This window comes from Ostrinia furnacalis, unplaced genomic scaffold (genome assembly GCF_004193835.3).
Source record: "Ostrinia furnacalis isolate ACB-3 unplaced genomic scaffold, ASM419383v2 OfSCF7233, whole genome shotgun sequence".
Taxonomy (NCBI): domain Eukaryota; kingdom Metazoa; phylum Arthropoda; class Insecta; order Lepidoptera; family Crambidae; genus Ostrinia; species Ostrinia furnacalis.
Genome location: NW_021137472.1, coordinates 14643 through 41851, shown reverse-complemented (window position 1 = coordinate 41851; position 27209 = coordinate 14643). Strand labels below are relative to the sequence as shown.

Sequence of the window (27209 nt, the reverse complement as noted above, 5' to 3'; positions counted from 1 at the left end):
TTAATCCTTCTTTTGTCGATTCTACGAGAGATTTGACTGGCTTACTACACTAACTTGCTTTCTGAGTCCATTAGATACTTTGGTCTTTTGCCGAATTACCTTGNGGCAAGAATATGTTCAGGCAGAGGACCACGACCACCATTAAGACGACAGAGGATGAGGACGCGACCAGGGGCCCTCGGACGAGGTCGACCAGGGCTAGACAGCAAACCGTAAACATGAGCAATATGCACGATGTGCGTCGAGCGGCGATGATTATTGCATAAGAAATAATTATATTTGTGTTTGCTTTTTTAAGAATACTAGTAATTTTATTATTTAAAAAAATCGTATTGCACAAATTACTAACAGTTCCGTTTCGTGGTAAGCTTAATATTATGCTTGTGTTACGAGGGTCTCACCACAATACTCAAGCGGCGGTAGGATTCGAACCCGCGTTCCTCGAATCTCGAGTCGGCCAGTCCGTCCCATTCACCGTTCGGCTATCGTGGCTATGGCTGTGGTTTGTTTTAATGATCATCACAACATCGCTTCCACCTTCGGCCTGATCGTCACTTACCATCAGGTACAGGCCAAGAGCTTCCTCGTTGTGGATTAAAAAAAAATTAAACGTTCCAAAGAAATTAACTTAATTGATAAATGAAATTCTATTATCCCTGTAGTTCCGCCAGAATAAAATACTTAAGAGTACCCTTACTCGTCCCGTGGATTTTGTTAGAGACGACTATAGTCTGGTCGCCGAGCACGTAGAATTTCGTCCAATGACCCCAAGCTACCCATCCTTATCGCTCGCCCGTAATTATATTGGTGTCGGGACTACGCTACGGGCGACCGCAGTGAATGTGCGAGCGCGACAACAACATAATTACGCGCGAGCGATAAAGAGCAGCTTGCCAAGGCAGCCAGCAAAGGGTAGCTTGGGGTCATTGGACAAAATTCTACGTGCTCGGAGACCGGGCTTTAATAGAAAAATATGCGAAAACAAGGGCTTCCCAACCCGTCCTTCCAATCCAACGTTGGGTCTGTAAGCCAAATTCTCCCTACTGTCTCTGGTAAATTAAAAAACTGTGCTCCTGGAGTAGAAACTAAATTAAGACAATTTATTCCATAGAGTAGGTAGAAACTACGCGTCTGGTATTTTCATCCTATAGCAAAGAGAACTCTAGCATATTTTGCAACTCTAGATGTTATACTCAAAGAGGAGTTTGTACAAGTATGTTTTAAACTCAAAAACTACTGGACCGGTTTCAAAAACTCTTTCACCTTCATAATAAATATTTTTCAGGTGAACATAGACATTATATCTTTTTAATTTATATCTTTTAAAATGTTTGTTAAATAATCTACCCGTGCGAAGTACGCTTATCAAGTGATTAAAAATAATTATGTATTAGAATTTTCAAATTAAGCTCAATGCGATAAAAATTGGTAATCGATTGCAATGTTGCACTATAAGGTTTTCATTTTTTATTAGTTTTAAAACTTTAACAAAAATACAGAACCTAACCATTTTTACATAATATTTAATTTAAAAATCGATGTATCTCTATTTACGTTATACTAGGGTTAGATGAATGAATGAATATGCTCTTCATCATATTTCTTATGTATTGTGAGTATTTTCAAGGTTCCATAGCTTGTTCTAATTCAAAGTCTGTTCCGAACGTAAGTACACCCATTAATGGCTCAGAAAGACGAACCGCGACGCGGTCTCCATTCGGGAGCCAATTTAATCCATCTTTTGTCGATTCTTCTATAGATTTGGCCGGCTTACTACACTAACTTGCTTTCTGTGTCCATTACTTTGGTCTTTTGCCGAATTACCTTACCCTGGATTAATTTCTAATAACGTTCCCTAGCATTAACAAAAGCAGTACAAAGTATCATCTTTGTCCATTCTAAGTTTCAGCTTCTACAGCAAAAGCTTCGAACGTCAGGGGGATGCCGGTCCCGGGAGCGGTGGTGCTCGACCGGGTGCTGTCCAAATTCCTGAACCAAAGCGACTACACCGACTCCATCATAGACTTCCTACGCGGGAACGATCCCCGCCGACGCTCAGACCACTGGGACGTCGGCGTCCTGGACGCCTACAACGTAAGGAACATCATAAGAAACATCCAACAGCGCCACTCCAACAACACCCGACGCCAATACAACTGGCAGGCGTACTACGAATACCCCGACTCAGAGGCCATAAGAGAAACCGCATTGGACATGATGAGACAGTCCGTTTACGCCACCAAATTCAGAATGAACGAAACCAGAAAGTTCAGGAAACGGTACGCAAGCGACATCAGCTTCCATATAGCGGTGCTGTACGGCGCGCTGATGCAAGTAAACATCAAAATGGAGACGATACTTACTATCATGAGAAGACTGCCTAAGCGAACACATTTCCTGTGGTGGTTGGTGATGTATGAGAAAATTCTTGCCGCCAATGTCGACGCTCACGACATGGTGGACAGGATATTTGATTTGAATGATAAATATAATAAGGGACATTCTTTAGGAATGCCTGTGGAGATCGCGCCGACGATCCCGCTGCCGACGCAGGTGACGAGTCCCCGGCGCAGTCGGCGCACGAGGACGAGGCCTCCCACGGTGCGCACTCAGAGGGTATCGATGTTCTCATTTTCTGGTGAAATGTACGGTGCTGGTGAGACCGAGACATCGACGGCATCGTCATCGTCGCGAACCCGAGCTACGACTCCCGAAATGACATTACCCGGTGGAGGTGATGATGATCATGATGGAGATACGATGACTGACCAAAAGCCTGATACTACGACTGACGAACCCGCCGAGACTGAAACTGAAATAATCGCAACTGAGCCTACAACTGAGCCTGACTACGGATCCTCATTGTAACTAGGACGGTAACTCATTGCACAACAAGATGCAATAATTGAAAATGTAGCTTTTGTGGTAAATAAAAAGAAATCTATATTATAATACAAATGCGAAAGTAACTCTGTCTGTCTGTCTTGCTTTCACGCTTAAACCACTGAACCGATTTTAATGAAAGTTGGCATAGAGATAGTTTGAGTCCCGGGAAAGGACGTAGGATAGTTTTTATCCCGGTTTTTGAAATGGACGCGCGCGATAAAGTTTTCTGTGACAGGCAAAATTCCACGCGGGCGAAGCCGCGGGTGGAAAGCTAGTTGTGTATAACATTAAAAAACTTTGCATTTAACTTAGCGCACACACTAGCACAAAACCCAAAAAAGTATGGTAGTAGTGACAGACAGTGTCAACATAGCAAAAGGAAAGGGTTTTTAGCTATAGGACGTCCACTGCTGAACATTCCCACAATAATTTCCTTAATGACCTGTCAGTAGCAGCCTGCATCCAGCGCCTTCCTGCTACCTTTATGAGGTCGTCGGTCTACCTTGTGGGTGAGCGTCCTACGCTGCGCTTTCCGGCACGTGGCCTCCATTCCTTGCTGCCCCATCGGCCGTCAGTTCTGCGTCTATGTGCCCTGCCCATTGCCACTTCAGCTTGTTAATCCGTCGGGCTATGTCAGCAACATACACCAAGTAAAATTTAATAGTAATAAAAAAAATGATCAAATGTGACACAGCTAAAAATAGCACTTTTTTATAATCTGAGATTAATCATACTTAGCCATATAAATAAAACAATCCGTTTTATTATAATCAATTTATTTTAAAAGTACAATAATATTACCAAATAAATAATACCAACAAAGGAATGTCACAACAAAAACTACTTGTAAGTATGAATCAATTTGTTTGATTATTGTAACAGAATTTGTTACAATAATCTCGGATTTTCTCAGAATAAGTACAGCTTTCGTATGGACTAATAAAAAATGTGTAACCCTATGACCTTACAGTTACAAAATAGTAGCCTCAGATCACGATATTTTTGATCTGGCTGCCTTTATTTTTTTATTTTTTAAGGCCGAAGCCTGATAAGACATCGATCACGATTTTTTAGATCTGGCTGCCTTTTTTATTTTTTTCATTTTTAAGGCCAAAGCCTGCTAAGACATCGATTATACAGCCTACTTCAAAAAATTACTTGTTTCATCAAGTTTTCTTCTTTACTTTCAATTCAGTCAGTTTCCATGTGTTTCAGCCAACATCATGGAAGTAGCAACTTAACCAATACACATTACATTGTCAAAATCTTTAAAGCAAAATTAGGTAATTGACACGATCAATTAATTGGCATAATATTGTTATTATGAATGAACAAAAGTGTGATTTTCGCACTTTAGTTGTTTTCGGAGTTATTTAATAAAATTCTGCACCCGATAGAAAAAAGGGCGCATGTAACGTCAAGTCAAAACGGAGTTAAAAAGTTTCAAATTATTATTAAATGGGCAATTCTTCGCTGCCTTTTTACTCATTTCCGAAAAAAAAATGTTAGATGCGCCTTTTTAACTATCGGAGGCAAAATTCTTTTTTAACGCGCATTTGTATTTAACATACAAAATGTAAAATATCCGTATTTTTACATTATTACAGCAGCTGTTACTTACATAAAAAAATTGCATAATTCGTCAGACAAATTAAATTGAAACGTATAAGTGGAGTAGGAAAGAAACAATTTCCTTCTTCTTTGTCATTTATATCTTAAACATAAGCTGAGTAAAAATCTATTTTTAATGATGCACCATCATCTTGTTCTTTGTTTATTAATGCAAATCAAATTAAGAACCTTTGTTTTATGATTTTTTTTTAATATTATTTTATGTCACTCTGACAATACATTTTACGGTAAAAACTACTTGGTGTAACCATTTAATAAATTAATTCATCCTAAAATAAAATAACAACAATAAAAACTTACAAGGAAGACAAAACGAGGAAGACACAAACAAAAAACAACCGCCATTCTGGCGCAGTCGGTTAAAAACATGGTCTATCTTATTTTTGGTACTTTATTACCCCAATTATGATAATGTAACCTGAAAATACCTTAACGTCGATTTAAGGTACATTCACATTACGGGGCATACGTGGGTCATTCGTGGGGCATTCGAAACTTTCCCAACTAAAATAACCCGTCTTACGCCCCGCAATAGTGTAAATGCACCTTTAATCGTGATCTCTTATTGGTCAATGATCTAGAAGTACGCTCAAATGATTACCAATGTATTTATTCACAATACGTAGTTGCTGCACTTAATTATTATTTTACAATTAATCTAAGTAATATCTGATTGCTAAAATGTTACCTAAACACCTTATGAGACGGCATTTCAAGATTAACAAGGCTTTATTTTAGTCTACTTATTAATAACAAGCAATACTTTTTATTATTTACATAAGCCTACGGTGATAATAAATAAAATTATTTAAAATACACAACATAGCTAAACTTACGAAAGACGAATAGCTACTCTTAAAATCTGACGTCGCTTTTTAAATTTAAAAATATGAGCCTAAAGGTGAGTATTGACTTTAGCATTTCTATGTAATGTTATCACGAATCTATACTAAGTAATATTATAAAGCTGAAGAGTTTGTTTGTTTACTTGAACGCGCTAATCTCAGGAACTACCGGTCCGATTCGAAAAAATATTTCAGTGTTAGATAGCCCATTTATCTAGGATGGCTATAGGCTATATACCATCACGCTACGAATAATAGGTGCAGAGCAAAAATGAAAAATTTTGCGAAAACGGGTTTTCACGCGTACGAAGTCGCGGTCACAGCTAGTGGTACAATAAAGGTAAAATGTACGACGTTTGGTACTTCACGTTTTCGTAACACTGACACTAGGACATTTTCATAGAGCGGCTCGTTGTTCTGTTACAATCAAATGCTCTAGTCTATACTCACCTTAAAGATATCATTGTTCTTTAAAGACACAAATCTAAATAACTTAGTTACCTATTTGTTCAAAATAACACCTACGAAAAACGATCAATAATTCAATATCTATAAAACTTGACGGCATATCAAGTGTTACAGTTTCACTGAACTCAATCTTATTGCCTAAACAATTAGAGCTGAATTAAGGTGAACATGTAAAGTTTGAACATGCTGTTGTGGGTGTCATTTAGTTTTCTATACAAATAAATATAAACAAATTTAAAAAAAACTCGTAAACACGGCCTATTTTCAATATCACCTGAATGTCAAAACGGTATTAAAAAGGTAAAAACAAAACAAAAATCTCATTTGAAATGAGTTAAAGTTATAAACATTTGTACAAATACAAAATAACAACTACATCTTAAAATTATCACATTTAACAATGGCAACCTAAAATATTTAATAAATTAAGTACATAATATAGCGTCACTAGGCAAGCCTAAGTATAAGCATTTCTTGCAATATAAAACTATGGTATCTCTGAGCCCCGATTACGGTAATATTTAACGTCACCAATCCAGACACGCTTCTCGATTCTGCGATACGATTGGTCGTTCAACAGCGTACGTCAGCTGTTTTGACCAATCGTATCGCAGAATCGAGAAGCGTGTCTGGATTGTAGACGTTAAAAGTTACCGTAATCGGGGCTCTGATTTACAAAACATTACAGATCTAACGCTTAACTCAGTTTTTTTTTTTAATGGCAACCAAACCTCTCTGGGAGGTTTATTTCTGCCAATGTCGAGTGAAAATTGACATAGTTATCAATAGAACGTGGGTATTTCAGTTCTATTGATTTTTCATGGATTCCGTGGAGTTAAGTATGCCCGTAAGCAGGTTTCGAGACGCCACCGGGTTCAAAGCGGGTTGTTCATACGACAACCCACTCGACACTCGCTCAAATTCGAAGTATTTCAATGTTTTTATAATTTATCACTTCACTGCACTTTAGAACACAAAATAACACCAAATTTGTACACTAAAGTCCATTAAATAATAAATTGAAACCATTAAAACAGATCGACCATGCTTCCCGTTCAACTACCCTCCACGGAATCCTTAACTCAGTCATCGCCTGAGATATGGGAACTTCTTCAGATTTATATGCTCTGTTACGTCATAATTATTATGTCAATGTCACCCCTCCCGTGTCAGTCCCATTATCCCTCAGGTATTACCTCAGGCAAACTGAACTAAACGTTAGATCTATAGTTCCTCAAACACACATCAGTTAAAATTATGACAAAAAAAAGTCAAATTGACGACGGTAAATTTTTATGATTTTCTAAAACTTGATTCAAACTCAAGTTATGCATAAAATGGTTAAACATGTACTTAATAATAAATCTACGGTGAAGACTTGCTTGATTTTGATCGCATCCTGAGCTTCGTGTCATAATACAGCCTGAGTCCAACTCTGCTATTATAGAATGACTAAAGCCTGGTCCGTGAGCACGTAGAATCCCGTCCAATGACCCCAAGCTGCCCATCCTTGTCGCTCGCACGTAATTATGTTGATGTTGCGCTCGCACATTCACTGCGGGCGCGCGTCGCACAGTCGCGACAGAAATATAATTACGCGCGGAGCGATAAGGATGCGTAGCTTGGGGTCATTGGACGGGATTCTACGTGCTCACGGACCAGGCTTTAATACCTGTTTTCATTTTCATTTTCATTCATTTTCACCATCAATACCTAATGAAAACAACATTTCTGTTGTGTGTTTCGGATTGATGGTGAAAACGGGCATAAGAAGGACTTAATTCAGTAGGTATATTTTTCTATAGACGATAAACACATTAAACAATCTCTAAAGGTTTTCAGCAGTTAAAATCCAACTTACAAGGACTAAGACACACTTATATCTTATAATAAAATAATAAGGTTTAATATTTCGTGGCTAAACATGTGTCCAAATCCCTTTAAAGGCTTAATAAAAAGTCAATCTAATCTATTACTTTTAAAGTGCACACTCTGATACATAATTCCCTAAACTAAATTTTACAATTTAAACTTATTATTGTCTCTTTCGAAATGGTTTGATTAGAAAAAGACAGAACTTTAAGATGTAAAATTTTGTTTTAAAAGAAGTTCCTAAAGGACCAAGCACACATATCAACCCGGAAACGGATCTTAACCGTATCAACTCGAGGCAGTCAGTATTTTTTTTTATAGGACAGGAGGCAAACGAGCAGACGGATCACCTGATGGTAAGTGATTACCGTCGCCCATAGACACCTGTAATCTTTGTATGAACTTTGTAGGCTTATCCGCACCGTAACGTAAACGCAACGCCCTCCTCGCGGTTGACAGTGCGGCGAAAGGCGATACGGTGTCCCTTTCTGGGTTGATAAGTGTGCTTTGACCTTTATAATCATACTATAAGATAATACTTAAGCCTCAAATGTAAGACACAGACTATTCACAAACTTTAGCTAAATACAAAAATTACCTAATCTTCACATTCACATACCTCTTGTCTGCAGAACATTACGCGATTCTTTTAGCTAACTTCGGCATCAAAGGATGAGCGATTCGATGTGTCAAAAAGTCTAATAATCAAAATCTAAGTATAAAAGTGTATAACTTGCCAATAGGCTGATTTACTGGGCCGTCCACTTGTCATTCATTATTTCATTGCCAAATTAATCATCACTGCAAAATCATTGGTGTATCTTTTTCGATAGTGGATAGGTAATGCACCATTTAAAATGAGCATTAGGAGCTAACGTCAGTTAATATCCACTATTATAGGTCTGGGGGCACACTGAAAACCAGTGTCGTGGCCTTCCTCATCGGGGGCCACGGCATATGCTGAGTGGGGTCCCATTGCGATGGACATCGCTGTGCGACAGGGTGGCACTGCTCAGTTTACTTTCTCTTCCATTGTATGTTTTATGTGTCACCTCTGTCTTATTTGCTTTTTTTTTATTTACCTCTTGTCTTTTGTGATGTCCCTGGCAATAAATGTTTCTTTCTTTCTTTTAACCCAGTCAATGCCTGAGCTATGGGAGCGTGAAGTCAGCGAGACTTCAAATCTCCTTCAGATTTATATGCTCTGTCACGTCATATTATGTCAATGTCATCCCTCCCCTGCCGGTCCCATACCTCAGGTACTGACAGACTTAAACGATACACCTATGACAACTTAGCTGTGAAAAGAGATCACCGAAAATTAGTTATTAAAGCCTGGTCCGTAAGCACGTAGAATTTTGTCCAATGACCCCAAGCTATCCATCCTTATCGCTCGCGCGTAATTATATTGCCGTTGCGACTGTACGACGGGCCAGCAACATAATTACGCGCGAGCGATAAGGATGGGCAGCTTGGGGTCATTGGACAAAATTCTACGTGCTCACGGACCAGGCTTTAGGAAGAATGACATTCCAACACGACCCAATATTATAAAAAAGTGTGAGCAAAAATTTTACGAAGGCGAAGACGAGATTCTGTGAAGCATTCTTTTTTCGATAAATGTAATGCTATCCTTGTTCTACTCATAAGTTACAAGAGATAGCAATACATCGTCGTTTGAGCTCTCAAGGAGATGTTTTTCTTGCTTACTTTTCTTTGCTAAGAAGAAAATTGAAAAACTTGACTTAGATGAAAAAATACTAACATTAAACCTAAATGAATCTCATAGTAGTTGAAAGTGTAGAATGGATGATAAAACTTCATGATACCTTCCTTGCCAAATACCCAAATAAATGGGGGCAAGAACCTCATCAGTTGTAATATTCTTCTGCCTTTTTTATGTTGAAATAGGCTTCAGTTCCCATGCTGCCTACTTTTTCTGAAGTCATAAGTTATACATCAAGGAATACAGAAAAGAACCCACCCTGGGCTTAAGTTGCAGTTAGTCAAAAACGAATCCTGGATGCCCCAAAACTTTCTTATCAAAGATCACATATCCATCGCAATGTCTACGTCACCGCTGTGACGTCACGGCACTTGGCTGCAGACTGTGGGGATGTGTACGGGCGATTCTCACTGAGTCTTCGGCTTGTGAGACCCGTCGCTTGTGAAGATGAATGAGAAGTCGGATTTCTTCTGCGCGTGAGAGATGAATTCGTCTGGAAAAAATGTTATTTTGTATAGTCCAGAAACAGCAAACAACAACTGTGAGACTTTCGATTGTTTTGACGTAGATATGCGTTGAAAATGAACAGGGGGCGTAGTGTGAGTTTACGTTAAACGCATTCGATATCAATTGCGTTAAAAATATATTTTATGAAGATTTTAATTCTTGAAAGTTTCCGCTGTCACTCATTCGTCATACATTTATGTCACTTTTTTACGCAGTCGATATCGAATTATTTTGACGTAAACTCGCACTACGCTCCGAGGTGTTGCTAACTATGAACATTATAACGGCAGGTGCACAGTTATCTTGACCAATTAAGATAGAACCCCGGTTCCGCTGGACTATTATGGTGAACCCATTCGTGTTTATATTTAGCTTAGCTCGAAGGGTTAACGGGACTTTTTTTTAAAGTTTCCTCACCATAAGTGATGTAGCCCTTCTCATCCAAGTCGGAAGGTGCCCTGGGCCTCCTCAAGAGTCAGCCCTTCCCAAGGTCTCAATGTAGGTGTTGCTAGCCATATCTTACAATCTTGATGCAGTGTTGCCAACATTGAACTCACCGTAAGTGATGTACCCTTTCTCGTCCAGGTCTACCGCACGGAAGGTACCCTGGGCTTTCTTTGAAGTAAGCCCGAGGCAACGTATGGCCACCTCCTTAAACATCTCAATGTACAAGTTGCCAGCATTATCTTATAGAGTCTTGAACTCACCGTAAGTAATGTACCCTTTCTCGTCCAGGTCTACCGCACGGAAGGTGCCATGGGCCTCCTCAGGAGTCAGCTCGAGGCAACGTATAGCCACCTTCTCAAACATCTCAATGTACAAGTTGCCAGCATTACCTTATAGAGTCTTGAACTCACCGTAAGTGATGTACCCTTTCTCGTCCAGGTCTACCGCGCGGTGCCCTGGGCCTCCTCAGGAGTCAGCCCAAGGCAGCGCGTATCCACCTCTTCGAAGGTCTTAATGTAGGAGTTGCCAGCAACATCTCACAGAATCTTGAACATTGAACTCACCGTAAGTAATGTACCCTTTCTCGTCCAGGTCTACCGCGCGGAAGGTGCCCAGGGCTTCCTGAGAAGTAAGCCCGAGGCAACGTATAGCCACCTCCTCAAACATCTCAATGTACAAGTTGCCAGCAATATCTCATAGAGTCTTGAACACTGAACTCACCGTAAATGATGTACCCTTTCTCGTCCAGGTCTACCGCGCGGAAGGTGCTCCTCAGGAGACAGCCCGAGACAGCGCGTAGCCATCTCTTCGAAGGTCCGAATGTGGATGTTTCCAGTCATATCTTACAATCTTGATGCAGTGTTGCCAACATTGCTGTGTCCTCTGTGGTCTAGTGGTAAGACCACCTGCTTCTGACGCAGAGGTCCCGGGTTCGATTCTTCGATTCGAACCGGGTTCGATTCGAGATTTTTCTGTTCGGTTTGGTTGGTGGTAGGGCTTGTTCTAAGTCCGCCTGGCTAGCTACCACCATCTTACCTAAGTCTGTCGCCATAACAACAATGTTAACAGCATCGTTGTGTTCCGGCAGTTAGAGGTAAGATAGCCAGTTCCTCCGTGGTTGAGGATTCCTTGTGAAGCTCGCTTGCACCTTCGGCCTGATCGTCACTTACCATCAGGTGAGATACAGGCCTAGAGCTTCCTCGTTGTGGATAAAAAAAAATTAACTCACCGTAAGTGATGTACCCTTTCTCGTCCAGGTCTACCGCGCGGAAGGTGCCCTGGGCCTCCTCAGGAGTCAGCCCGAGGCAGCGCGTAGCCACCTCTTCGAAGGTTTTGCTGTTCAGCCGCCCCGTACGATTGGTGTCGTATAGCTAGGTAAATAAACAGTGTTTTAGTGTCTATAATTAGGTTGAGAAAATCTTTCAATGAGTTTAAAACTGAGTTTTTTCCATCACTTCTTCTTAGCACCAGTCGATCTGTTGTCCCAAAGTGTTAGTAGGGCAAGCTATAATACTATTGATGTGTGTATTTGCACAAAATATAATAGACCGACGGACTAGCAAGCTGAAGTGGCAATGGGCAGGGCACATAGTACGCAGAACTGACAGCCGATGGGGCAACAAGGTTCTGAAGTGGAGGCTGCGTACTGGAAAACGCAGCGTGGGACGTCCACCCACAAGGAGAACCGACGACATCTTAAAGGTAGCAGGAAGGCGCTGGACGCAGGCCGCTACCAACCGGGTAACATGGAAAGTATTGGGGAAGGCCTATGTTCAGCAGTGGACGTCCTATGGCTGAGATGATGATGATGATGATCATGATGATGATGATGATGATGATGATGATGATGACAAAAATCGGAACCAGTATGGATAGTGGCGCCCTCCTGCCAATGTCATAGCTGGGAGGGTTCAATGTTGGTCATCTCATAATCGACTGGCTCCATGTATCTATGTTTAAAATTACTTGTTATGTTAACCGATTGTACCTAGGCGAGCTGCGCCCTTTACCTCAACTGTCATCCGCAGAATACCAGTGGTCGTGACGCGCTCTCTACCGTCACGGCGCATACTGAGCTGATGCCATTTTGGTGCTTGTACCCGTTCTGTTGTTTAGTTTTATTTATTATCTTGCTGTGTACTTGCATCGAATAAATTTCTTTCTTTCTTTCGTCTCCCACAGACAGTCTTCTGGGTCCTTACCTTGAAGGCCAGCGACAGCAGCTGCGACAGCGGCGCGTGCTGCAGCGACAGGAAGCACGCGCTCAGCAGGTAGTCGGGGAAGTGCACCAGGCCGCTGGACCGCTGCAACAAGGACAATAATTAATACTCTTGTACTTGCACAGCGCGAATTCATGTAAGTAAAGCATAATCTCGTCTCTCTCATTTCAATCAATCATCATCCATATCCATCCAAAAGGAAAACGCAGCGTGGGACATAAGGTAGAACGACGACATCATAAAGGTAGCAGGAAGGCGCTAGACGCAGACCGCTGATGACAAGATGGAAAGCATTGGGGGAGGCCTATGTTCAGCAGTGGACGTCCTATGGCTGACATGATAATGATGATGATGATCCATCCAAAGGTAGATGTCTATCCATTTAGTATAAAGTAGTGCCATTTAGCTAGGTGTCTTCTATTTATTGAGTCAGTCAACCCATGCCCATTTAATTTCATTTTGTGTTCCACACTTATATTAAGCACTATAATTACTAAAATATGAGAGCCTTGAGCTTACCTATTGTCTAGTGAAACTGGAGCAGCCTTCTAAAGCTACCACTGTTAGTCCGTCTGATAAAACTCCATCTTTCTCTGTCAATATCTGTTCTCCCCTGTATGCATGCTGGTTTCTACCTTCACAAATATACCAAAATGCCTCTGCGGGTATTGGTCTGGCGGCACGTCTTACGCTGCTAAGTGGAGCTCCAGCTGTGTGAAGAAACTGTTCCTTACCTTCACAAAGATGTCAAAGAGCCTCTGCGAACGCTGATCCATGGGAACGCCTTACGCTGCTAAGTGGAGCTCCAGTTCTAAGTGAGAACTGTTCCTTACCTGCACGAAGATGTCAAAGAGCCTCTGCGAGCGTTGGTCCATGGGAACTACGAGGCGCTGCGCGAACTCCTCGCCCGACACCCATCGCGAGCGCTTGTACACCTTGCGCTGCCAAGTGTAGTTCTAACTGGGATCGCTCCAGGTTATAGTAGGAACTGTTCCTTACCTGCACGAAGATGTCAAAGAGTCTTTTTGAGCGTTGGTCCTTGACTAAACCCATGGGTCATAGATTCTACAAAGTATTTTTAAACCGGCAGACAGTGGTGACTGAGTTTGTTGCGGCGCTTCTTCTCGGCACTTGCCTTCTAAAGCTGCCACCTTTAGTCCGTCTGAAAAACCTCCATATTTCACTGTCACATCATTCAATCAGTTCTCCCCTGTACGAAGACTGGTGAGAATATTACTAGAACCATCTTTTCAATGTTTCCTACCTGCACGAATATACCAAAAAGCCTCTGCGGGTATTGGTCTAGCGGCACGTCTTACGCTGCTAAGTGGAGCTCCAGCTGTAAGTGGGAACTGCTCCTTACCTGCACGAAGATGTCAAAGAGCCCCTGCGAGCGTTGATCCATGGGAACGCCTTACGCTGCTAAGTGGAGCTCCAGTTGTAAGTGAGAACTGTTCTTTACCTGCACGAAGATGTCAAAGAGCCTCTGCGAACGCTGATCCATGGGAACTCCGAGGCGCTGCGCGAACTCCTCGCCCGACACCCATCGCGAGTGCATCTGTACGCCTTGCGCTGCCAAGTGTAGTTCTAACTGTGATCGCTCCAAGTTATAGTAGGAACTATTCCTTACCTGCATGAAGATGTCAAAGAGCTGCGAGCGTTGGTCCTGGATTACACCCATGGGTTATGGATTCTACCACTCCACGCTTACAGCGAAGATTCATGCGAGAACCATGTGCTTATCTATAGTCCAGTAAAACTGGGGCAGCCTTCTAAAGGTACCGTCGTTAGGCTGTCTGAAAAACCTCCCTCTTCCTTCTTCACATCAATCTCACCTGTATGAAGACTGGTATTACTACAGCAGCCTTCTTAAGCTACGATTGAGCAGTATAATTTTTTCAATGTTCCTTACCTGCACGAAGATGTCAAAGAGCCTCTGCGAGCGTTGATCCATGGGAACTCCGAGGCGCTGCGCGAACTCCTCGCCCGACACCCATCGTGAGCGCGTCTGCACGCCTTGCGCTGCCAAGTGTAGTTCTAACTGGGATCGCTCCAGGTTATAGTAGGAACTGTTCCTTACCTGCACGAAGATGTCAAAGAGTCTTTTTGAGCGTTGGTCCTTGACTAAACCCATGGGTCATAGATTCTACAAAGTATTTTTAAACCGGCAGACAGTGGTGACTGAGTTTGTTGCGGCGCTTCTTCTCGGCACTTGCCTTCTAAAGCTGCCACCTTTAGTCCGTCTTAAAAACCTCCATATTTCACTGTCACATCATTCAATCAGTTCTCCCCTGTACGAAGACTGGTGAAAATACTACTAGAACCATCTTTTCAATCTTTCCTACCTGCACGAATATACCAAAGTGCCTTTGCGGGTATTGGTCTGGCAGCACGCCTTACGCTGCTAAGTGGAGCTCCAGTTCTAAGTGAGAACTGTTCCTTACCTGCACGAAGATGTCAAAGAGCCTCTGCGAGCGCTGGTCCATGGGAACGCCGAGGCGCTGCGCGAACTCCTCGCCCGACACCCATCGCGAGCGCGTCTGCACGCCTTGCGCTGCCAAGTGTAGTTCTAACTGGGATCGCTCCAGGCTGTAAGCAGTAACAGACAGTTATAAACTTGGCTCTACGCGACTATTCCCACCTCTTGTTCCCACCGCTGCAACCCCTGTGTAACCAGGATCTCCTAGGTTTTTTTTGGGCTGATTATGTTGATTATGCTGATCGCCGTGAGCGTTCACTGAGCAATAGGTGAGACCAGGATCTCCACAGCTTGACCACCATTGTTGCCAACCAGTGATGTTTGTCCCGAGAGAAAGTTAACTGTCACTGGACCCGCTACGAAGTTAACCAAGTAAACATAAGCCTCTACCAGCGGACTCCTCCGTTGTTGAGGATTCCATGTGAACTTCGTTTCCACCTTCAGCATGATCATGACTTTTCATCAGGTGACTGCATCTGCCAAAACCGATGTAGACAAAAAAATCTTAAATCCAAAAACTTAATGGCACTTTGTGGCTTCTTCCTAGTCTCAAAAAAAAAGCAATTGACTTTAAACTAATTTAATTAAAGATATAGAAATTACAATTACAAATTAATTATTACTAGATCGATTGACCAAGTTCGATGTTGGAACCAAAGTGATCGATGTGGCGGTGGCGCGATGGGACGCGGCGGCTCGGTGCATCACGTTCTGCCGACGCAGCTTTTCGTGTCGCCGATTGACGCAATTACTTGTTTAGCCAAAATCTAGGTTGGTACTTCGTAGGCGTTTCCCTTAGAGTGGCAGGGTGTAACAGACTTCATAGTAATATTTGTAAATACGGGGGTTTATAACAAATACCGTATGAGACAAAATCATTTTCCCCTTACCCCAGCTGTCCCCTAATCTCGTTGATCTCCCTCGCAGCAGCCGCATTGGGGATGCCGAGCTGCTTGGCGCGCGCGATCAGCCGACAGTCGTCGTAAGTGTAGTCGAGCACTGGAATACCGAGGGCTCTGGAAGGTAAGGTAAAATGAAAGGTTTTACTTCTATGATGTGTAGGAACTAATACACATCAAAGAAATTTTCGAAATCCGCAAAATCTGTTCACAGTTTATAGTTTAAAGAGATTTAAGTGTTCTTTAGGAACCTATGACAGGCTTACATAAATAAACGATGTGATTTTGATTTTTAAGTGTAAGTACCTACTCCTTGGGCCTTTGCCCAGTAGTGGAGGTCATTTGGTTGAAATTAACGAAGAATATATATTACCCATATCTATTAATTAACAGATATGATTAAAGAAATCCATACATAACCATCCTTCTGGCGCAGTCGCTTAAAAAATTACAACATACAAGATACAAGATCATTAAATAGGTACCAATGGGCTGAGGAGGTGCACTATAGTATACCTATCATTCATGTCATCTACCACTAAAAGACCTGATAATACTTCTTACTGAACAATGACGTAAGAATAGTACTAAAGCCTGGTCCGTGAGCACGTAGAATTTTGTCCAATGACCCCAAACTACCCATCCTTATCGCTCGCGCGTAACTATGTTGCCGTCGCGCTCGCACACTCACTGCGGGCGCGCGTCGCACAGACGCGCGAGCAATAAGGATGGGTAGCTTGGAGTCATTGGACAAAATTCTACGTGCTCACGGACCAGGCTTTAGTTATCTTATCAACAAAGCCATGGTTTATTAATACTCCTTAGTCCTTACTTGGCCATGACATCCCTGACGTTCCTGGCGTAGAGCTTGGGGTCTCGCTTCTCCTCCTCGCTGGGGTAGTACACCGGCAGGAACTCGATCTCGCACGAGCTGTGAACCTGCGTCAGAGTCAGCCAGAGGAGCTTTAACCTGGAATGGGGTAAAGATACTGTTAATACTGCGCCAACTTTTTAGGAAAATGTTTACCACATTTTTAGTCTTATGGGTTAAGAAGACCATTTCGTAAGTGAACGTAAAATGTGAAAAAAATAGTAATATCCACAGCTGGACCTGTTTAAGATACAAATTGGTAAGAATAAGCAGCAAATCGTAATTTCAAAAAATCTACATAACCTAAGATCCATATTTGAAAATTATAAATAACTTGAAAAAATTCAATTTCCGCCTTAGGCAGTTCGATTTGTTCAAGTTATTTATAATTTTCAAATTAGTTTGAGATGCAACTCTTAACGCTAAAAATTAAATAACTAAGATCCATATCCTACAAATGTACAATATGCTGGAGCTACAACTTTTGTGGGATTTCAACCTTCGAACAACATTAAGCCAGCCTAATGGCGTCCTCGAGTGGGTCTCGATTCTCTACTTAAACCTTTACCTGATAGTGGCAGAATTGTTGCCACCATATTTTGAACCGTATTGAGAAAACATAAGGTACAAAAGTAATTAAAAATATTTTTCTCTGTACCAGTTAAAGGGTTAAGGCGTTGCTGTGGAAAGTAACTTAACATAAGTACTGGTTACGCCAGAAGAGACGGTACGAGTGGGATCGCGACGTGGGCCCTTGCCAACAAGAACAGAATCTCGGCAGGATCGGTTCCTACATATTCCTTCAAGGAAGATGACATTTACGCGCCAGGCCCCTTCCAGGTCCAGGTGACGGTGTCCCGGGCGTTGGGGTGCACCGGCACGCCGGGGTAGAAGCCCCCCGGCTTGATCGTGATGATGCAGGAGCGGTTGGTACATGTTCCAAGAAAGATTTGTCACTTACGCGCCAAAACTCTCACTTAAACGTGATGAGATGGATGTAAACGTATTGGCTCCTTAAAGGAAGATGACACTTATGTACCAAACTCCAAACTTGTAGGTGATGAGGCAGGATCGGATCCTACATGGCCTTTAGGAAGACACTCACCACAGCGTCTAGAATGTGATATGGCAGGATCTGATCGTACAAGCTCCTTCGGGGAAGAAGCTCCTCTTTCCCTGTTCTTTCAGGAAAGACACCTACTCCAGGTTACAGTACTCGTATTTAGCTTTATGAGCTGTAGTCTGTAATGTTTCTCGGGAAAGAAACTTACGCGCCAGGCCCCTCCCAGGTCCAGGTGACGGTGTCCCGGGCGTTGGGGTAGCGGATGGTCACAGGCTGCACCGGCACGCCGGGGTAGAAGCCGCCCGGCTTGAACGTGATGAGGCAGGAGCGGTTGGTACATGTTCCCTCGGGGAAGATGAGCACCTGGAATTTAATAAACAAAAGTTTTGTACTAGAAAAAACCTAATATGACTCCGCAGTCCGCATTTTCTTTTTTTAAAGATTAATTATTAGTCATTTTGTTTTGCACAAATAACTAATAGTCCCGTTAGTGCCTCGTACTAACTAAGCTAAATGTCACGAGTGAGTTCACCACAATAGTCAACCGTCGGCGGGAATCGAACCCGCGAGCCTCAATTCCTCAAATGGCGAGCCAATCCGACCCCGTCACCGTTCGGTTGTCGTGGTTCATTTGTTTTCATAAACAGACAGTTTTTTACATTACTTGTATTTCTATTAGCTAGAAAGAGTCAAACAAAAATCAAAAGAGGCCCATACAAGAAAATGTTTGGTGTTTTGTTTCAGTTCGATTTATGAAATTTAAAAAATAGAACGCATAATGCCATGCTGCTTTATCGATCATGCATATTGTTTATCAAAGGGGTAACTGTCAAATGTTGAACCACAAATGACACGAAAAAAGAGGGTACTTCGGTAGTTTGCACAGTTTTATTCATCCAGTTCGGCCCGCGCCCCCACTCAGAGCACCTCTCTGTATCTACGGTTCGGCGAATTTCAGTGTCCTGTTAAAATATTACTTTTTTTTTTTTTTATCCACAACGAGGAAGCTCTTGGCCTGTATCTCACCTGATGGTAAGTGATGATCAGGCCGAAGGTGGAAGCGAGCTTCACCCGGAATCCTCAACCACGGAGGACTAGTTTCAGGACACAACCACTAGTTTCTGGATCAGTGCAGTAAATTACGTATTCTGTGGCAATAATGTGTGTGTAATGTGTATTATGTGAATGGCGTTTCATTTTGAAGATTTTTCTTTGGTGAAACCTCCTCTAAACTCGAACTTTGGATGCTTGCGGATAAGGGTGAAATTGTCATCCTTGGATTTAGTCAAGGTGCATGAGTGGTTTTCCATCAATTTTATCATGAGTTTTAAGTTAATTTTATGAACCTACTTGTAAAAGCAGCCTACCGTTGATTTACACTAGAAATAAAATAAACCTTAGTACGAGTTAATTCCAAATTGCAACTTTCTGGACTTATTTATTTAAACTATTGCACATAAAAGTGGCGGACTTAATGCCGGGTGGCATTCTCTACCACTCAACCAAGGGTCAAGCAGAGAAACTTTTTTTTTACTGTGCCTTATAGTTACTCAAGACATACTTGATAAATTACCGAAGTCCAGAACTCCACCACTCTACAGTAGGGCATGAATATCGGAATCTCGGAATCTCGTAATATCGGAATCTCGGAAGATGAGATCCGATATTACAATTCCGATATTGAGCGACCCAATATCGTAATATCGGAATCAGATAAAGGTTTTAATTGAGACTTTAAACAAAGCGTTTAAACGCGCCAGAACCTGCTACAAAGCTCAAAGTACATAATTGGCAAAGACCAATGATTTTCTCATGTCTCTCAACATCACTTTTTGTCCCACTGCAAATAATTACTAACCATAAAATGTTCTAAAACAATTTTAGCACTTACCGTACTTGGTTTGGTTCGTAAACAGGGCTTCTCATTTCTGATTCGAACTCGTAAAGAAACACCAAGCACAGCCCTCTTCATAGCACGCTGTGCAACTTTGAGAGGCCACGTTTCCGAGCCGTATATTATCACTGGTAATCTTTAAGTGGTGGTAGTTTGGTGGTCTTTAAGAACTGAGGTTTTTTAGACGAAAAGATGTTGTGTAGTTTCCTGAACGCGGCCCAGCCAAGTAGGATTTGACGATTTACCGCTTTCTCGAAATTGAATCTACTTAGCTGAATCGTTTATCCGAGGTTGACATACTTGTCAACAATTTCGAAAATCAGGTTCCCAACCGAAAATAGGTAGGGCGAAACATGGTCATAAGCTTCATTTTGTCCATGTCCAAGGCCTACCTGTTGGGAGACTCGATTAGGTCTTCGAGCATTGTGCCGAGGTCTTCCAGCGATTCTGCCCTAGTTAGCAAAACTGACGGCCGATGGGGCAGCAAGGTTCTGAAGTGGGGGCCACGTACCGGAAAGCGCAGCATAAGGCTGCCATCCACAAGGTGGACCGACGACCTCATAAAGGTAGCAGGAAGGCGCTGGATGTAGGCCGCTACCAACCGGCCATTGTGGAAATTATTGGGGGAGGCCTATGTTCAGCAGTGGACGTCATATTATGGTTGAAATGATGATGATGATATCGCCCCGTGGTTTTGTGAGTTGTACATCGATAATCAAAAAGGAACAAATTACAAGCATATTCAAGTTTTATACCACTGTCTAATATTTTTGTAACATGTGACTTGAATGACTCTACAAATCGTTCCGCCAGTATTGGTTGAAGGAGTAAAAGTTTGTTTGATACCTGTTTTACAAAAACACTTAAATTCTTTGCTAGTCCATTTCCATAATTGGCCCATTATCAGTTACCAATGATTACCTTTAACACACAAAATGGTTTTAAATACTTCAATTTTATAATTTTAAGAAGTGCTATTTTGTAATAAATTAAAGATTTTGATTGAAATCATTATTTTACTGTATACAATCGAGAAATTATACGAATATAACCAAATATTTAAAATTTCCTATAACACAAACTCAATTCCGATATTAATATCGGAATTCCGATATTGAGATCTAATATCGGAAACCAATATCGGAATTGAAAACCTTCCGATATTACATGCCCTACTCTACAGTGAATACTCGTAATATAACATTATGATTATTATCTTAAAACGTGAAAATAAAAAACGATGCAGCCTATTGCATAAGCAACTAATTTGTCTGATTAATAATCTTGAATACCAAATCGCAATTAATTTAATAGCTATTTAATTTAAACACCACACGCGATGAAGAAAGTTCCTAAATAGGCTATAGGCAAATTTAATAAGGCATAATGTCGAGTTAGCGTGTCTATTCGTTTAATACCTAACTAATAAGACCAAAATGTATCTCTCTCGTGTGGTTTTTTTTGTACATTAGGTAGCTTTTTCAGTCTTCTTCTTGTCGTGTCGACAACAAACCTATTGAGGCTTCCACAGACCAAACGCGGGTCAGCTGCAGCGCGGCAGTAGGCTCACTGAAGGCAGCGGCAGTATCAAAGCAGTTGCAACGCGGGCTTGTAAAAAAAATGGATTACTAATGTTTGGCCAAAAAACGTTTCCCAAATTATCACATCGCAAACAACGTTTCGCAAATTTTCATTTGGCAAATTCTCATTTGGCAAAGCAACTTATTGCAAACTTTTAATTCGCAAATGATGTTTTTGGCATACTATTGTTTGGCAAGGTATGGTTTGCCAAATGTTTCATTAAGCAAAAATATTTCACGATAAACTATTTACAAAATAATTTGATTGGTGCATAGAATGGATACAAATTAGCTTGTGGTTATTATTTTGTTTAGTGGGTACTTAATATAAAATTTGTTCTACATTAATTTCCTTATTACATTATTTTTATCGAAATTTCCAAACGATTCATTAACAATAGAGGTGATTCTAGTGCTCGGCGGCCGCTGCCGCGGCACGCTTCGCTCGCCTTCGCGCATTAAGGGTCACTGTTCTAACCTAACCTAACCTACCTTTTGCTACCACACTATTTCCTGCAATGTTTTACATAAAATTCTTGTGAAAACCATGATCATGTGCCTTATACTTTGATTTATGGGTAACGATGGGTAAGTATGTGAAGTGTCAATTTGACCAAACAAATTATTTGGGATATAATATTTGGCAACATAAAACATTTGCTATATAAACATTTGCCAAGTAAAATTTGGCCAAATGATAATTTGACCAAATGAATTAGTTGCGAAAAGTACAGTTGCTAAAAGTTCATTTGGGAAATGAAACTTTGGCGATAAGTTGTTTGCGAAGTGAAATTTGGCGAAAAGTAATTTGGCCAAATAGAAGGATACCAAAAAAAAATGCTTCTGTCCCACCGCCTGGTATGTCGTTCGGCAGTTGCAGTGCGGCGCGGCGCGGAGCGGAGCGGTTGGAGCGCGGTCCCGCGTTCAAATTTGGTGTGACCTCAGATCATAGAAGGGAATAGATGTGAAACGGGGGCGTGGCGCGTGTCTCCGCGATATGCCCAGAAACGAACATCGACCGCGTAGCTAGGTTAGTCGCGATTCAGTCGTACTAAGGAAATGTTCTCCGATATTTTGGATAATGCGTCGTTACGTGCAATAAAACAAGNTATTGGACTATACTTTAAGCGAATCACACACACAGAGTTTGGCAAATATGTCTCGGAATGCAAATGGGAACCACAAGCTCTGGAAGGCAACAAAGTACCTCCCTCAAAGTGTTCTCCGCTTATTAGGTCCGATAATACATGAGTGCAAACTGACAAGAAAAATCTCAGACCTTTGCTAATCCGACACGGATAATCCGAAATCCACATGAATTGTGGATTTTTCAAAAAAATAAGATCAAGCATTGAACTTGATCCGAGACTTGCAGCTATGATGCCTGCCTTTGATTGATCCGACCGATTTCGGTCATGGTGACCACTTCGACTTAGCTGTCTTAGCGGCGCTGGTGCGCCCGAAGATGACTTACCTACTTATTCGCGGCAAACTCCTCGCATATTGAGAGTTTTACATCATCGCGTTTTGCGTCGAGTTCAGTTATGCGCTGCTCCTTGAATTCGCGGACTCGCCTCTACACAACACAATCTCCCGCCATTCTAGGTGCTGTGCTGCCAAACCTTCCCATTGTGATTTGAGAGGGCCCATTTTGCATCTTTTCGTATGCTGCTTCTGGACATCTTTGTACTTGACTGTCTGAGGAGTTGACCGCCATGTTTCCGCTTACCCTCCTCAAGTTCAAAGTAGAAGATTGATTCCTACTACGCTAATTGAGGACGAAAGACGCAGGAGGACAAAGTGACTGACGTAGCCCACAGAATCGCTAAAATCAAGTGGCAGTGGGCGGGGCACATATCTCGTAGAGCTGATGGCCGCTGGGGTAGTAAAGTTCTTGAGTGGCAACCACGAGCCGAAAGACGTAGCGTGGGCAGGTCTCCCACTAGGTGGACCGACGATTTGGGGAAGGTCGCAGGAAGTGCCAGGATGCGAGCGGCGCAGGACGTCTTTCGGCTGAAACGAAAGAACTAACGCTAAGAGAGATGGCTAAACTAAAGAAATAGCAAAAATGAACCCTCGTAAAGCACTTGCAATTGATCTGATCACCATGAAGTCCATGGTAATGACAATGACCACACTGAGTGAGAACCTCGCAAGTCTTTTAACTTTGGAAATGATCCATAATACTGGCAAGTCGCCTAACGAATTCTCTTATCGCTCAATTAATCTGACATTTGTATTGTTAAAATTATGGAAAAGGATCATTCTTGCTCGTTTATTCCCTTGCCTAAGTATGACCCATGTAATATAGTATACCCGACCATAAATTTTGGCAGAAACCATACCAACCATAATCAGTACAATGTTTGGAAAAGAAAGAATCCTGTACGTCTGCTTTCGCTGCGGCTTCAGCTGGGTTAATCATAAAGGACTACTCTATGAAATTAAAAAGTACCTTCCAGCACACTTCTACTACCTGTTGATGGATTCTTATCTCAGTGACAGACAGTTTAAAATCAAACTCGGTGACAAAATCTTTTCTTTTTAGCTGCAGAGCTGGAGTACCCCAGGACTCTGTACTTGGTCCGATACTCTATAACATCTACTGGTAAAGTAGCCCAGACACCAGAAAGCTGCGGCCTTCCTCAAATGTAACTGTGATCTTAAAGTGACTAGACTGTTGCAAAGTCAGCTGATTGGCTGACCAAGTGGCGCATGTAATTAAGCCTCGAAGTCTCACCATATTATCATTTAAGACGTGAAACGTATCCTCCGGCCAATCTATATAATTTTATTGTAATCTGTAAACTTATTATGTTGCTCATTAAATAAATAAATAAATCTAGACCTCGACTCATTGCTGCAATCAACTTACATTAACATCCTGGACCGTAGGATAACATAGAAAGACCATAAATATAAATAAAACAGAACTGAATATAATATTCCACCAACAGTCAGCTAATCTAACATTAACTATGTGCCTCCAAACAGCTCAAAAATACATGTTAAGGGTACTTTTATCGGCACATTGGTACGCTCGCCTTTAGGAAATACTNACACACTTCAAAGAGTTTCTTATATTACAACTTTCGCGGGCCCGCATTCAAACTACGCTGCTACTGCCCCGCGTTTGGTCTGCCGAAGCCTTAACAGTATCACCCCAAAACTCCGCTACAAAAATGGCGTTGTCAGTAGCCTTCATTAAATCTGTTGTTTGGGCATGGGTACGCAGAGCACGACATCATGTGCTTCATCGATTGTTTTTCCGTTCTGACGTATCTCTGACTTATCCTTCCCAGATTGTTTCAATATAGCTTATTTTGCAATTGCAAATAAAAATCTATATTTTTCCTGCAACTAAGTCCGAGTGTGATCGTAATTATTTTCTTTCATTTGGAAAGTAGGTCTTTCCGTGTGCACTATAAAAAGTCGGTCAACTGCCTCTTACATTTATGAAATGAAGAAATAATATAGGTTAGTTAAAAAGTAATTTCGTTGCGCTTCTAACACATTGTAAGTATGCCGTCCCGTCAGTCAAAATACGTTGTAAAGTTTTTCGGTGGTCAATTCACAACGGTGCGGTGTATGTAATTAGCAATATTAAACTTAATATGTTTTCCAACCAGACCGTAGCTTATTCGTATTTGATTACAAAAATTAGTGTACTGAGTACTTAGGTATACGTGCATAAGAACCTTTGTTCGAGATGGCTTTGAAAGATAATAGAAGAAAGCTGCAATAAAGTTGTAAAGTAGTACGAAATACTATTTTCCTCATGTATTCATTCATTTCTACGGTCGTATAATTGAATTTACGACTTATAATATTACTACTTTGTTCTGTATCAAAACTAGAACACCTTAGAAATTCGTTATAGAATAGTTAGGGTGTCGCTCAATGGAAGGGAGCTCATTCTCAAATGTAACCTGAATCCTCTTCTGGATACATTTAAATGAATTTTATTTAGAGGTCTTGGCTGAACATTTGACTAGAAAAAAGCTTTCCACGCATACAAGATAATATTGAAACGAATTTTAAGATTCGTTCTTTAATACCCGTCTGAAACCCAACTAAAACCCGAAACTAATTGTGACCGTACTAATAATATCACTCAAGTTCGAATTGATTCAAAAGATCTGCTTGCCACAAAAAAACACCTTTGTATGAAGGTGAAGGTCGCGAGAAGCTCCTGGATGCGGGCAGCATTGGACCGGTCGTTGTGGAAATCCTTAGGGGAGGCCTTTGTCCAGCAGTGGACATCATTTGGCTGAAACGAAGGTCTGGTATCGCAAAGGGGGTGCACTAAAAATGGCTTTTTTTATCTCATTTAAAGGCTTCGTCAAACAGAACGCGTACTTAATGCTGACGCGCGCTAACTTGACGCCGCACTATGACGCTAAGATTGTGTTGTACTACCATGATAAAATACCGTCAAACAGAGCGCCCGCCAACGCTAGTATCAACGCTCTGTCGCGGCGTTAGGATGGTATAACGCCTGGTTATACATTCTACCAATACAAATCGGCGCTATAGCGCGACTTTAGATTAACTCTACGCCGCGTAAGTACGCGTCCTATTGGCGAAGCCTTAATAGGATTTTAGTTGATGATGGATACCTGTGGCCAGTCTTCTTTAGAAGTAGCTCGTTCAATGATCTCCTTGATGGTGTTCTGCCGCGAGTTGGGGTCGTCTCGCCACACGTACACCGGCTGCGTGTAGTTGATCAGCTCTGAAACCATTGAAGACAATGATTACATTCAAATTGCTTAGTTTAATGATCCGCTCCATCCACGAAGACACGCCCCACCAATTTTTGGTCGAGGGAAGCGCGGGGTGCGAGAAGTTTGATCCGAGCAATCCGAGCGTCATTATTGTAGTGTGTAATTTAGCGTGTAACACTCAAACATTAGCGATGGAATGGTGGGGCGCGTCTTCGTGGATGGAACGATCTATACATCTGTGTACCTACGTCATCTTCTGATTTGATAAAATAATATTTGGTAAAGTGTACGAGTGTAATTCACAGTAAAACGTAATACAGTGTACCGTGTTTTGCAACAAATAGCAAACACAGATGACGTGCTTTTGACTCGATTAATACATGAGAACTTTATTTAATGTAGAGATCCTTTTATATTTTGCTACTAATAACTTTGCTGTTATCAATTAATTATTTTATTACCGTGTAGTAAAATAATCCATCTTACCTTGTAGATATTTAATTAATTCTATAAACCTAATCTGTACACACAATACCCATGACCCTTTTTCATTTACACACAAATTAAAAAATATTATTAAATCTAAACAATTTTATATTATCTACGTACTAACATCAATTATAACGAGTATAAAAGCACAATTAATATGCAGCCAGACACGTAGTGGAACACAAGTTTATGTACATTAACATGCAGAAAATATACTTACCTGCTTCTCTTCCCGTCTCTCTCTCTCTCCCTGGTCGTATTAATGTACCTACAGGGTCCCGTAAAGAGCGTACCAAATGTAAGCAAATGATAGATTAATGGACGACCATTTATACAAAAAAAAATGTTTTCATAGAAGTATCACCATTTCAGAGATTTTTTTTTCATGTTTATTCAAAGTCCCTAATTTTGAGAATATCTCTTGTTGATCTGTGTATAAATGGGCAAATAATTTCAAAATGAATAAGTAGAAGAAAATGAGAAATATCTGCTCATTTGTACACACAGAGAAAGGCTCAAAATTGAGGATTAAAAAAAGATGAAAAAAACTGTATCGAAAATGGCGTGAAATACTTTTAAATAAAATAAAATTTCATAGATAGCCATCC

At 41.3% G+C, this 27209-nt stretch overlaps 1 protein-coding gene across 1 annotated transcript; it reads right to left on the bottom strand.

Moving 5' to 3' along the window:
- Positions 1–9155: 9155 nt before the first annotated feature.
- LOC114363693 (lysophosphatidylcholine acyltransferase-like) lies at positions 9156–26130 on the bottom strand. The gene is made up of 8 exons (XM_028319491.1): positions 26008–26130; positions 18123–18277; positions 16813–16950; positions 15972–16097; positions 15047–15191; positions 12585–12686; positions 11612–11753; positions 9156–9922 (listed from the first exon to the last, which is right to left on the bottom strand). Exons 1-8 carry the CDS (start codon positions 26128–26130, stop codon positions 9837–9839), a joined length of 1017 nt encoding a protein of 338 aa, XP_028175292.1. The 3' UTR covers positions 9156–9836.
- Positions 26131–27209: the final 1079 nt, after the last annotated feature.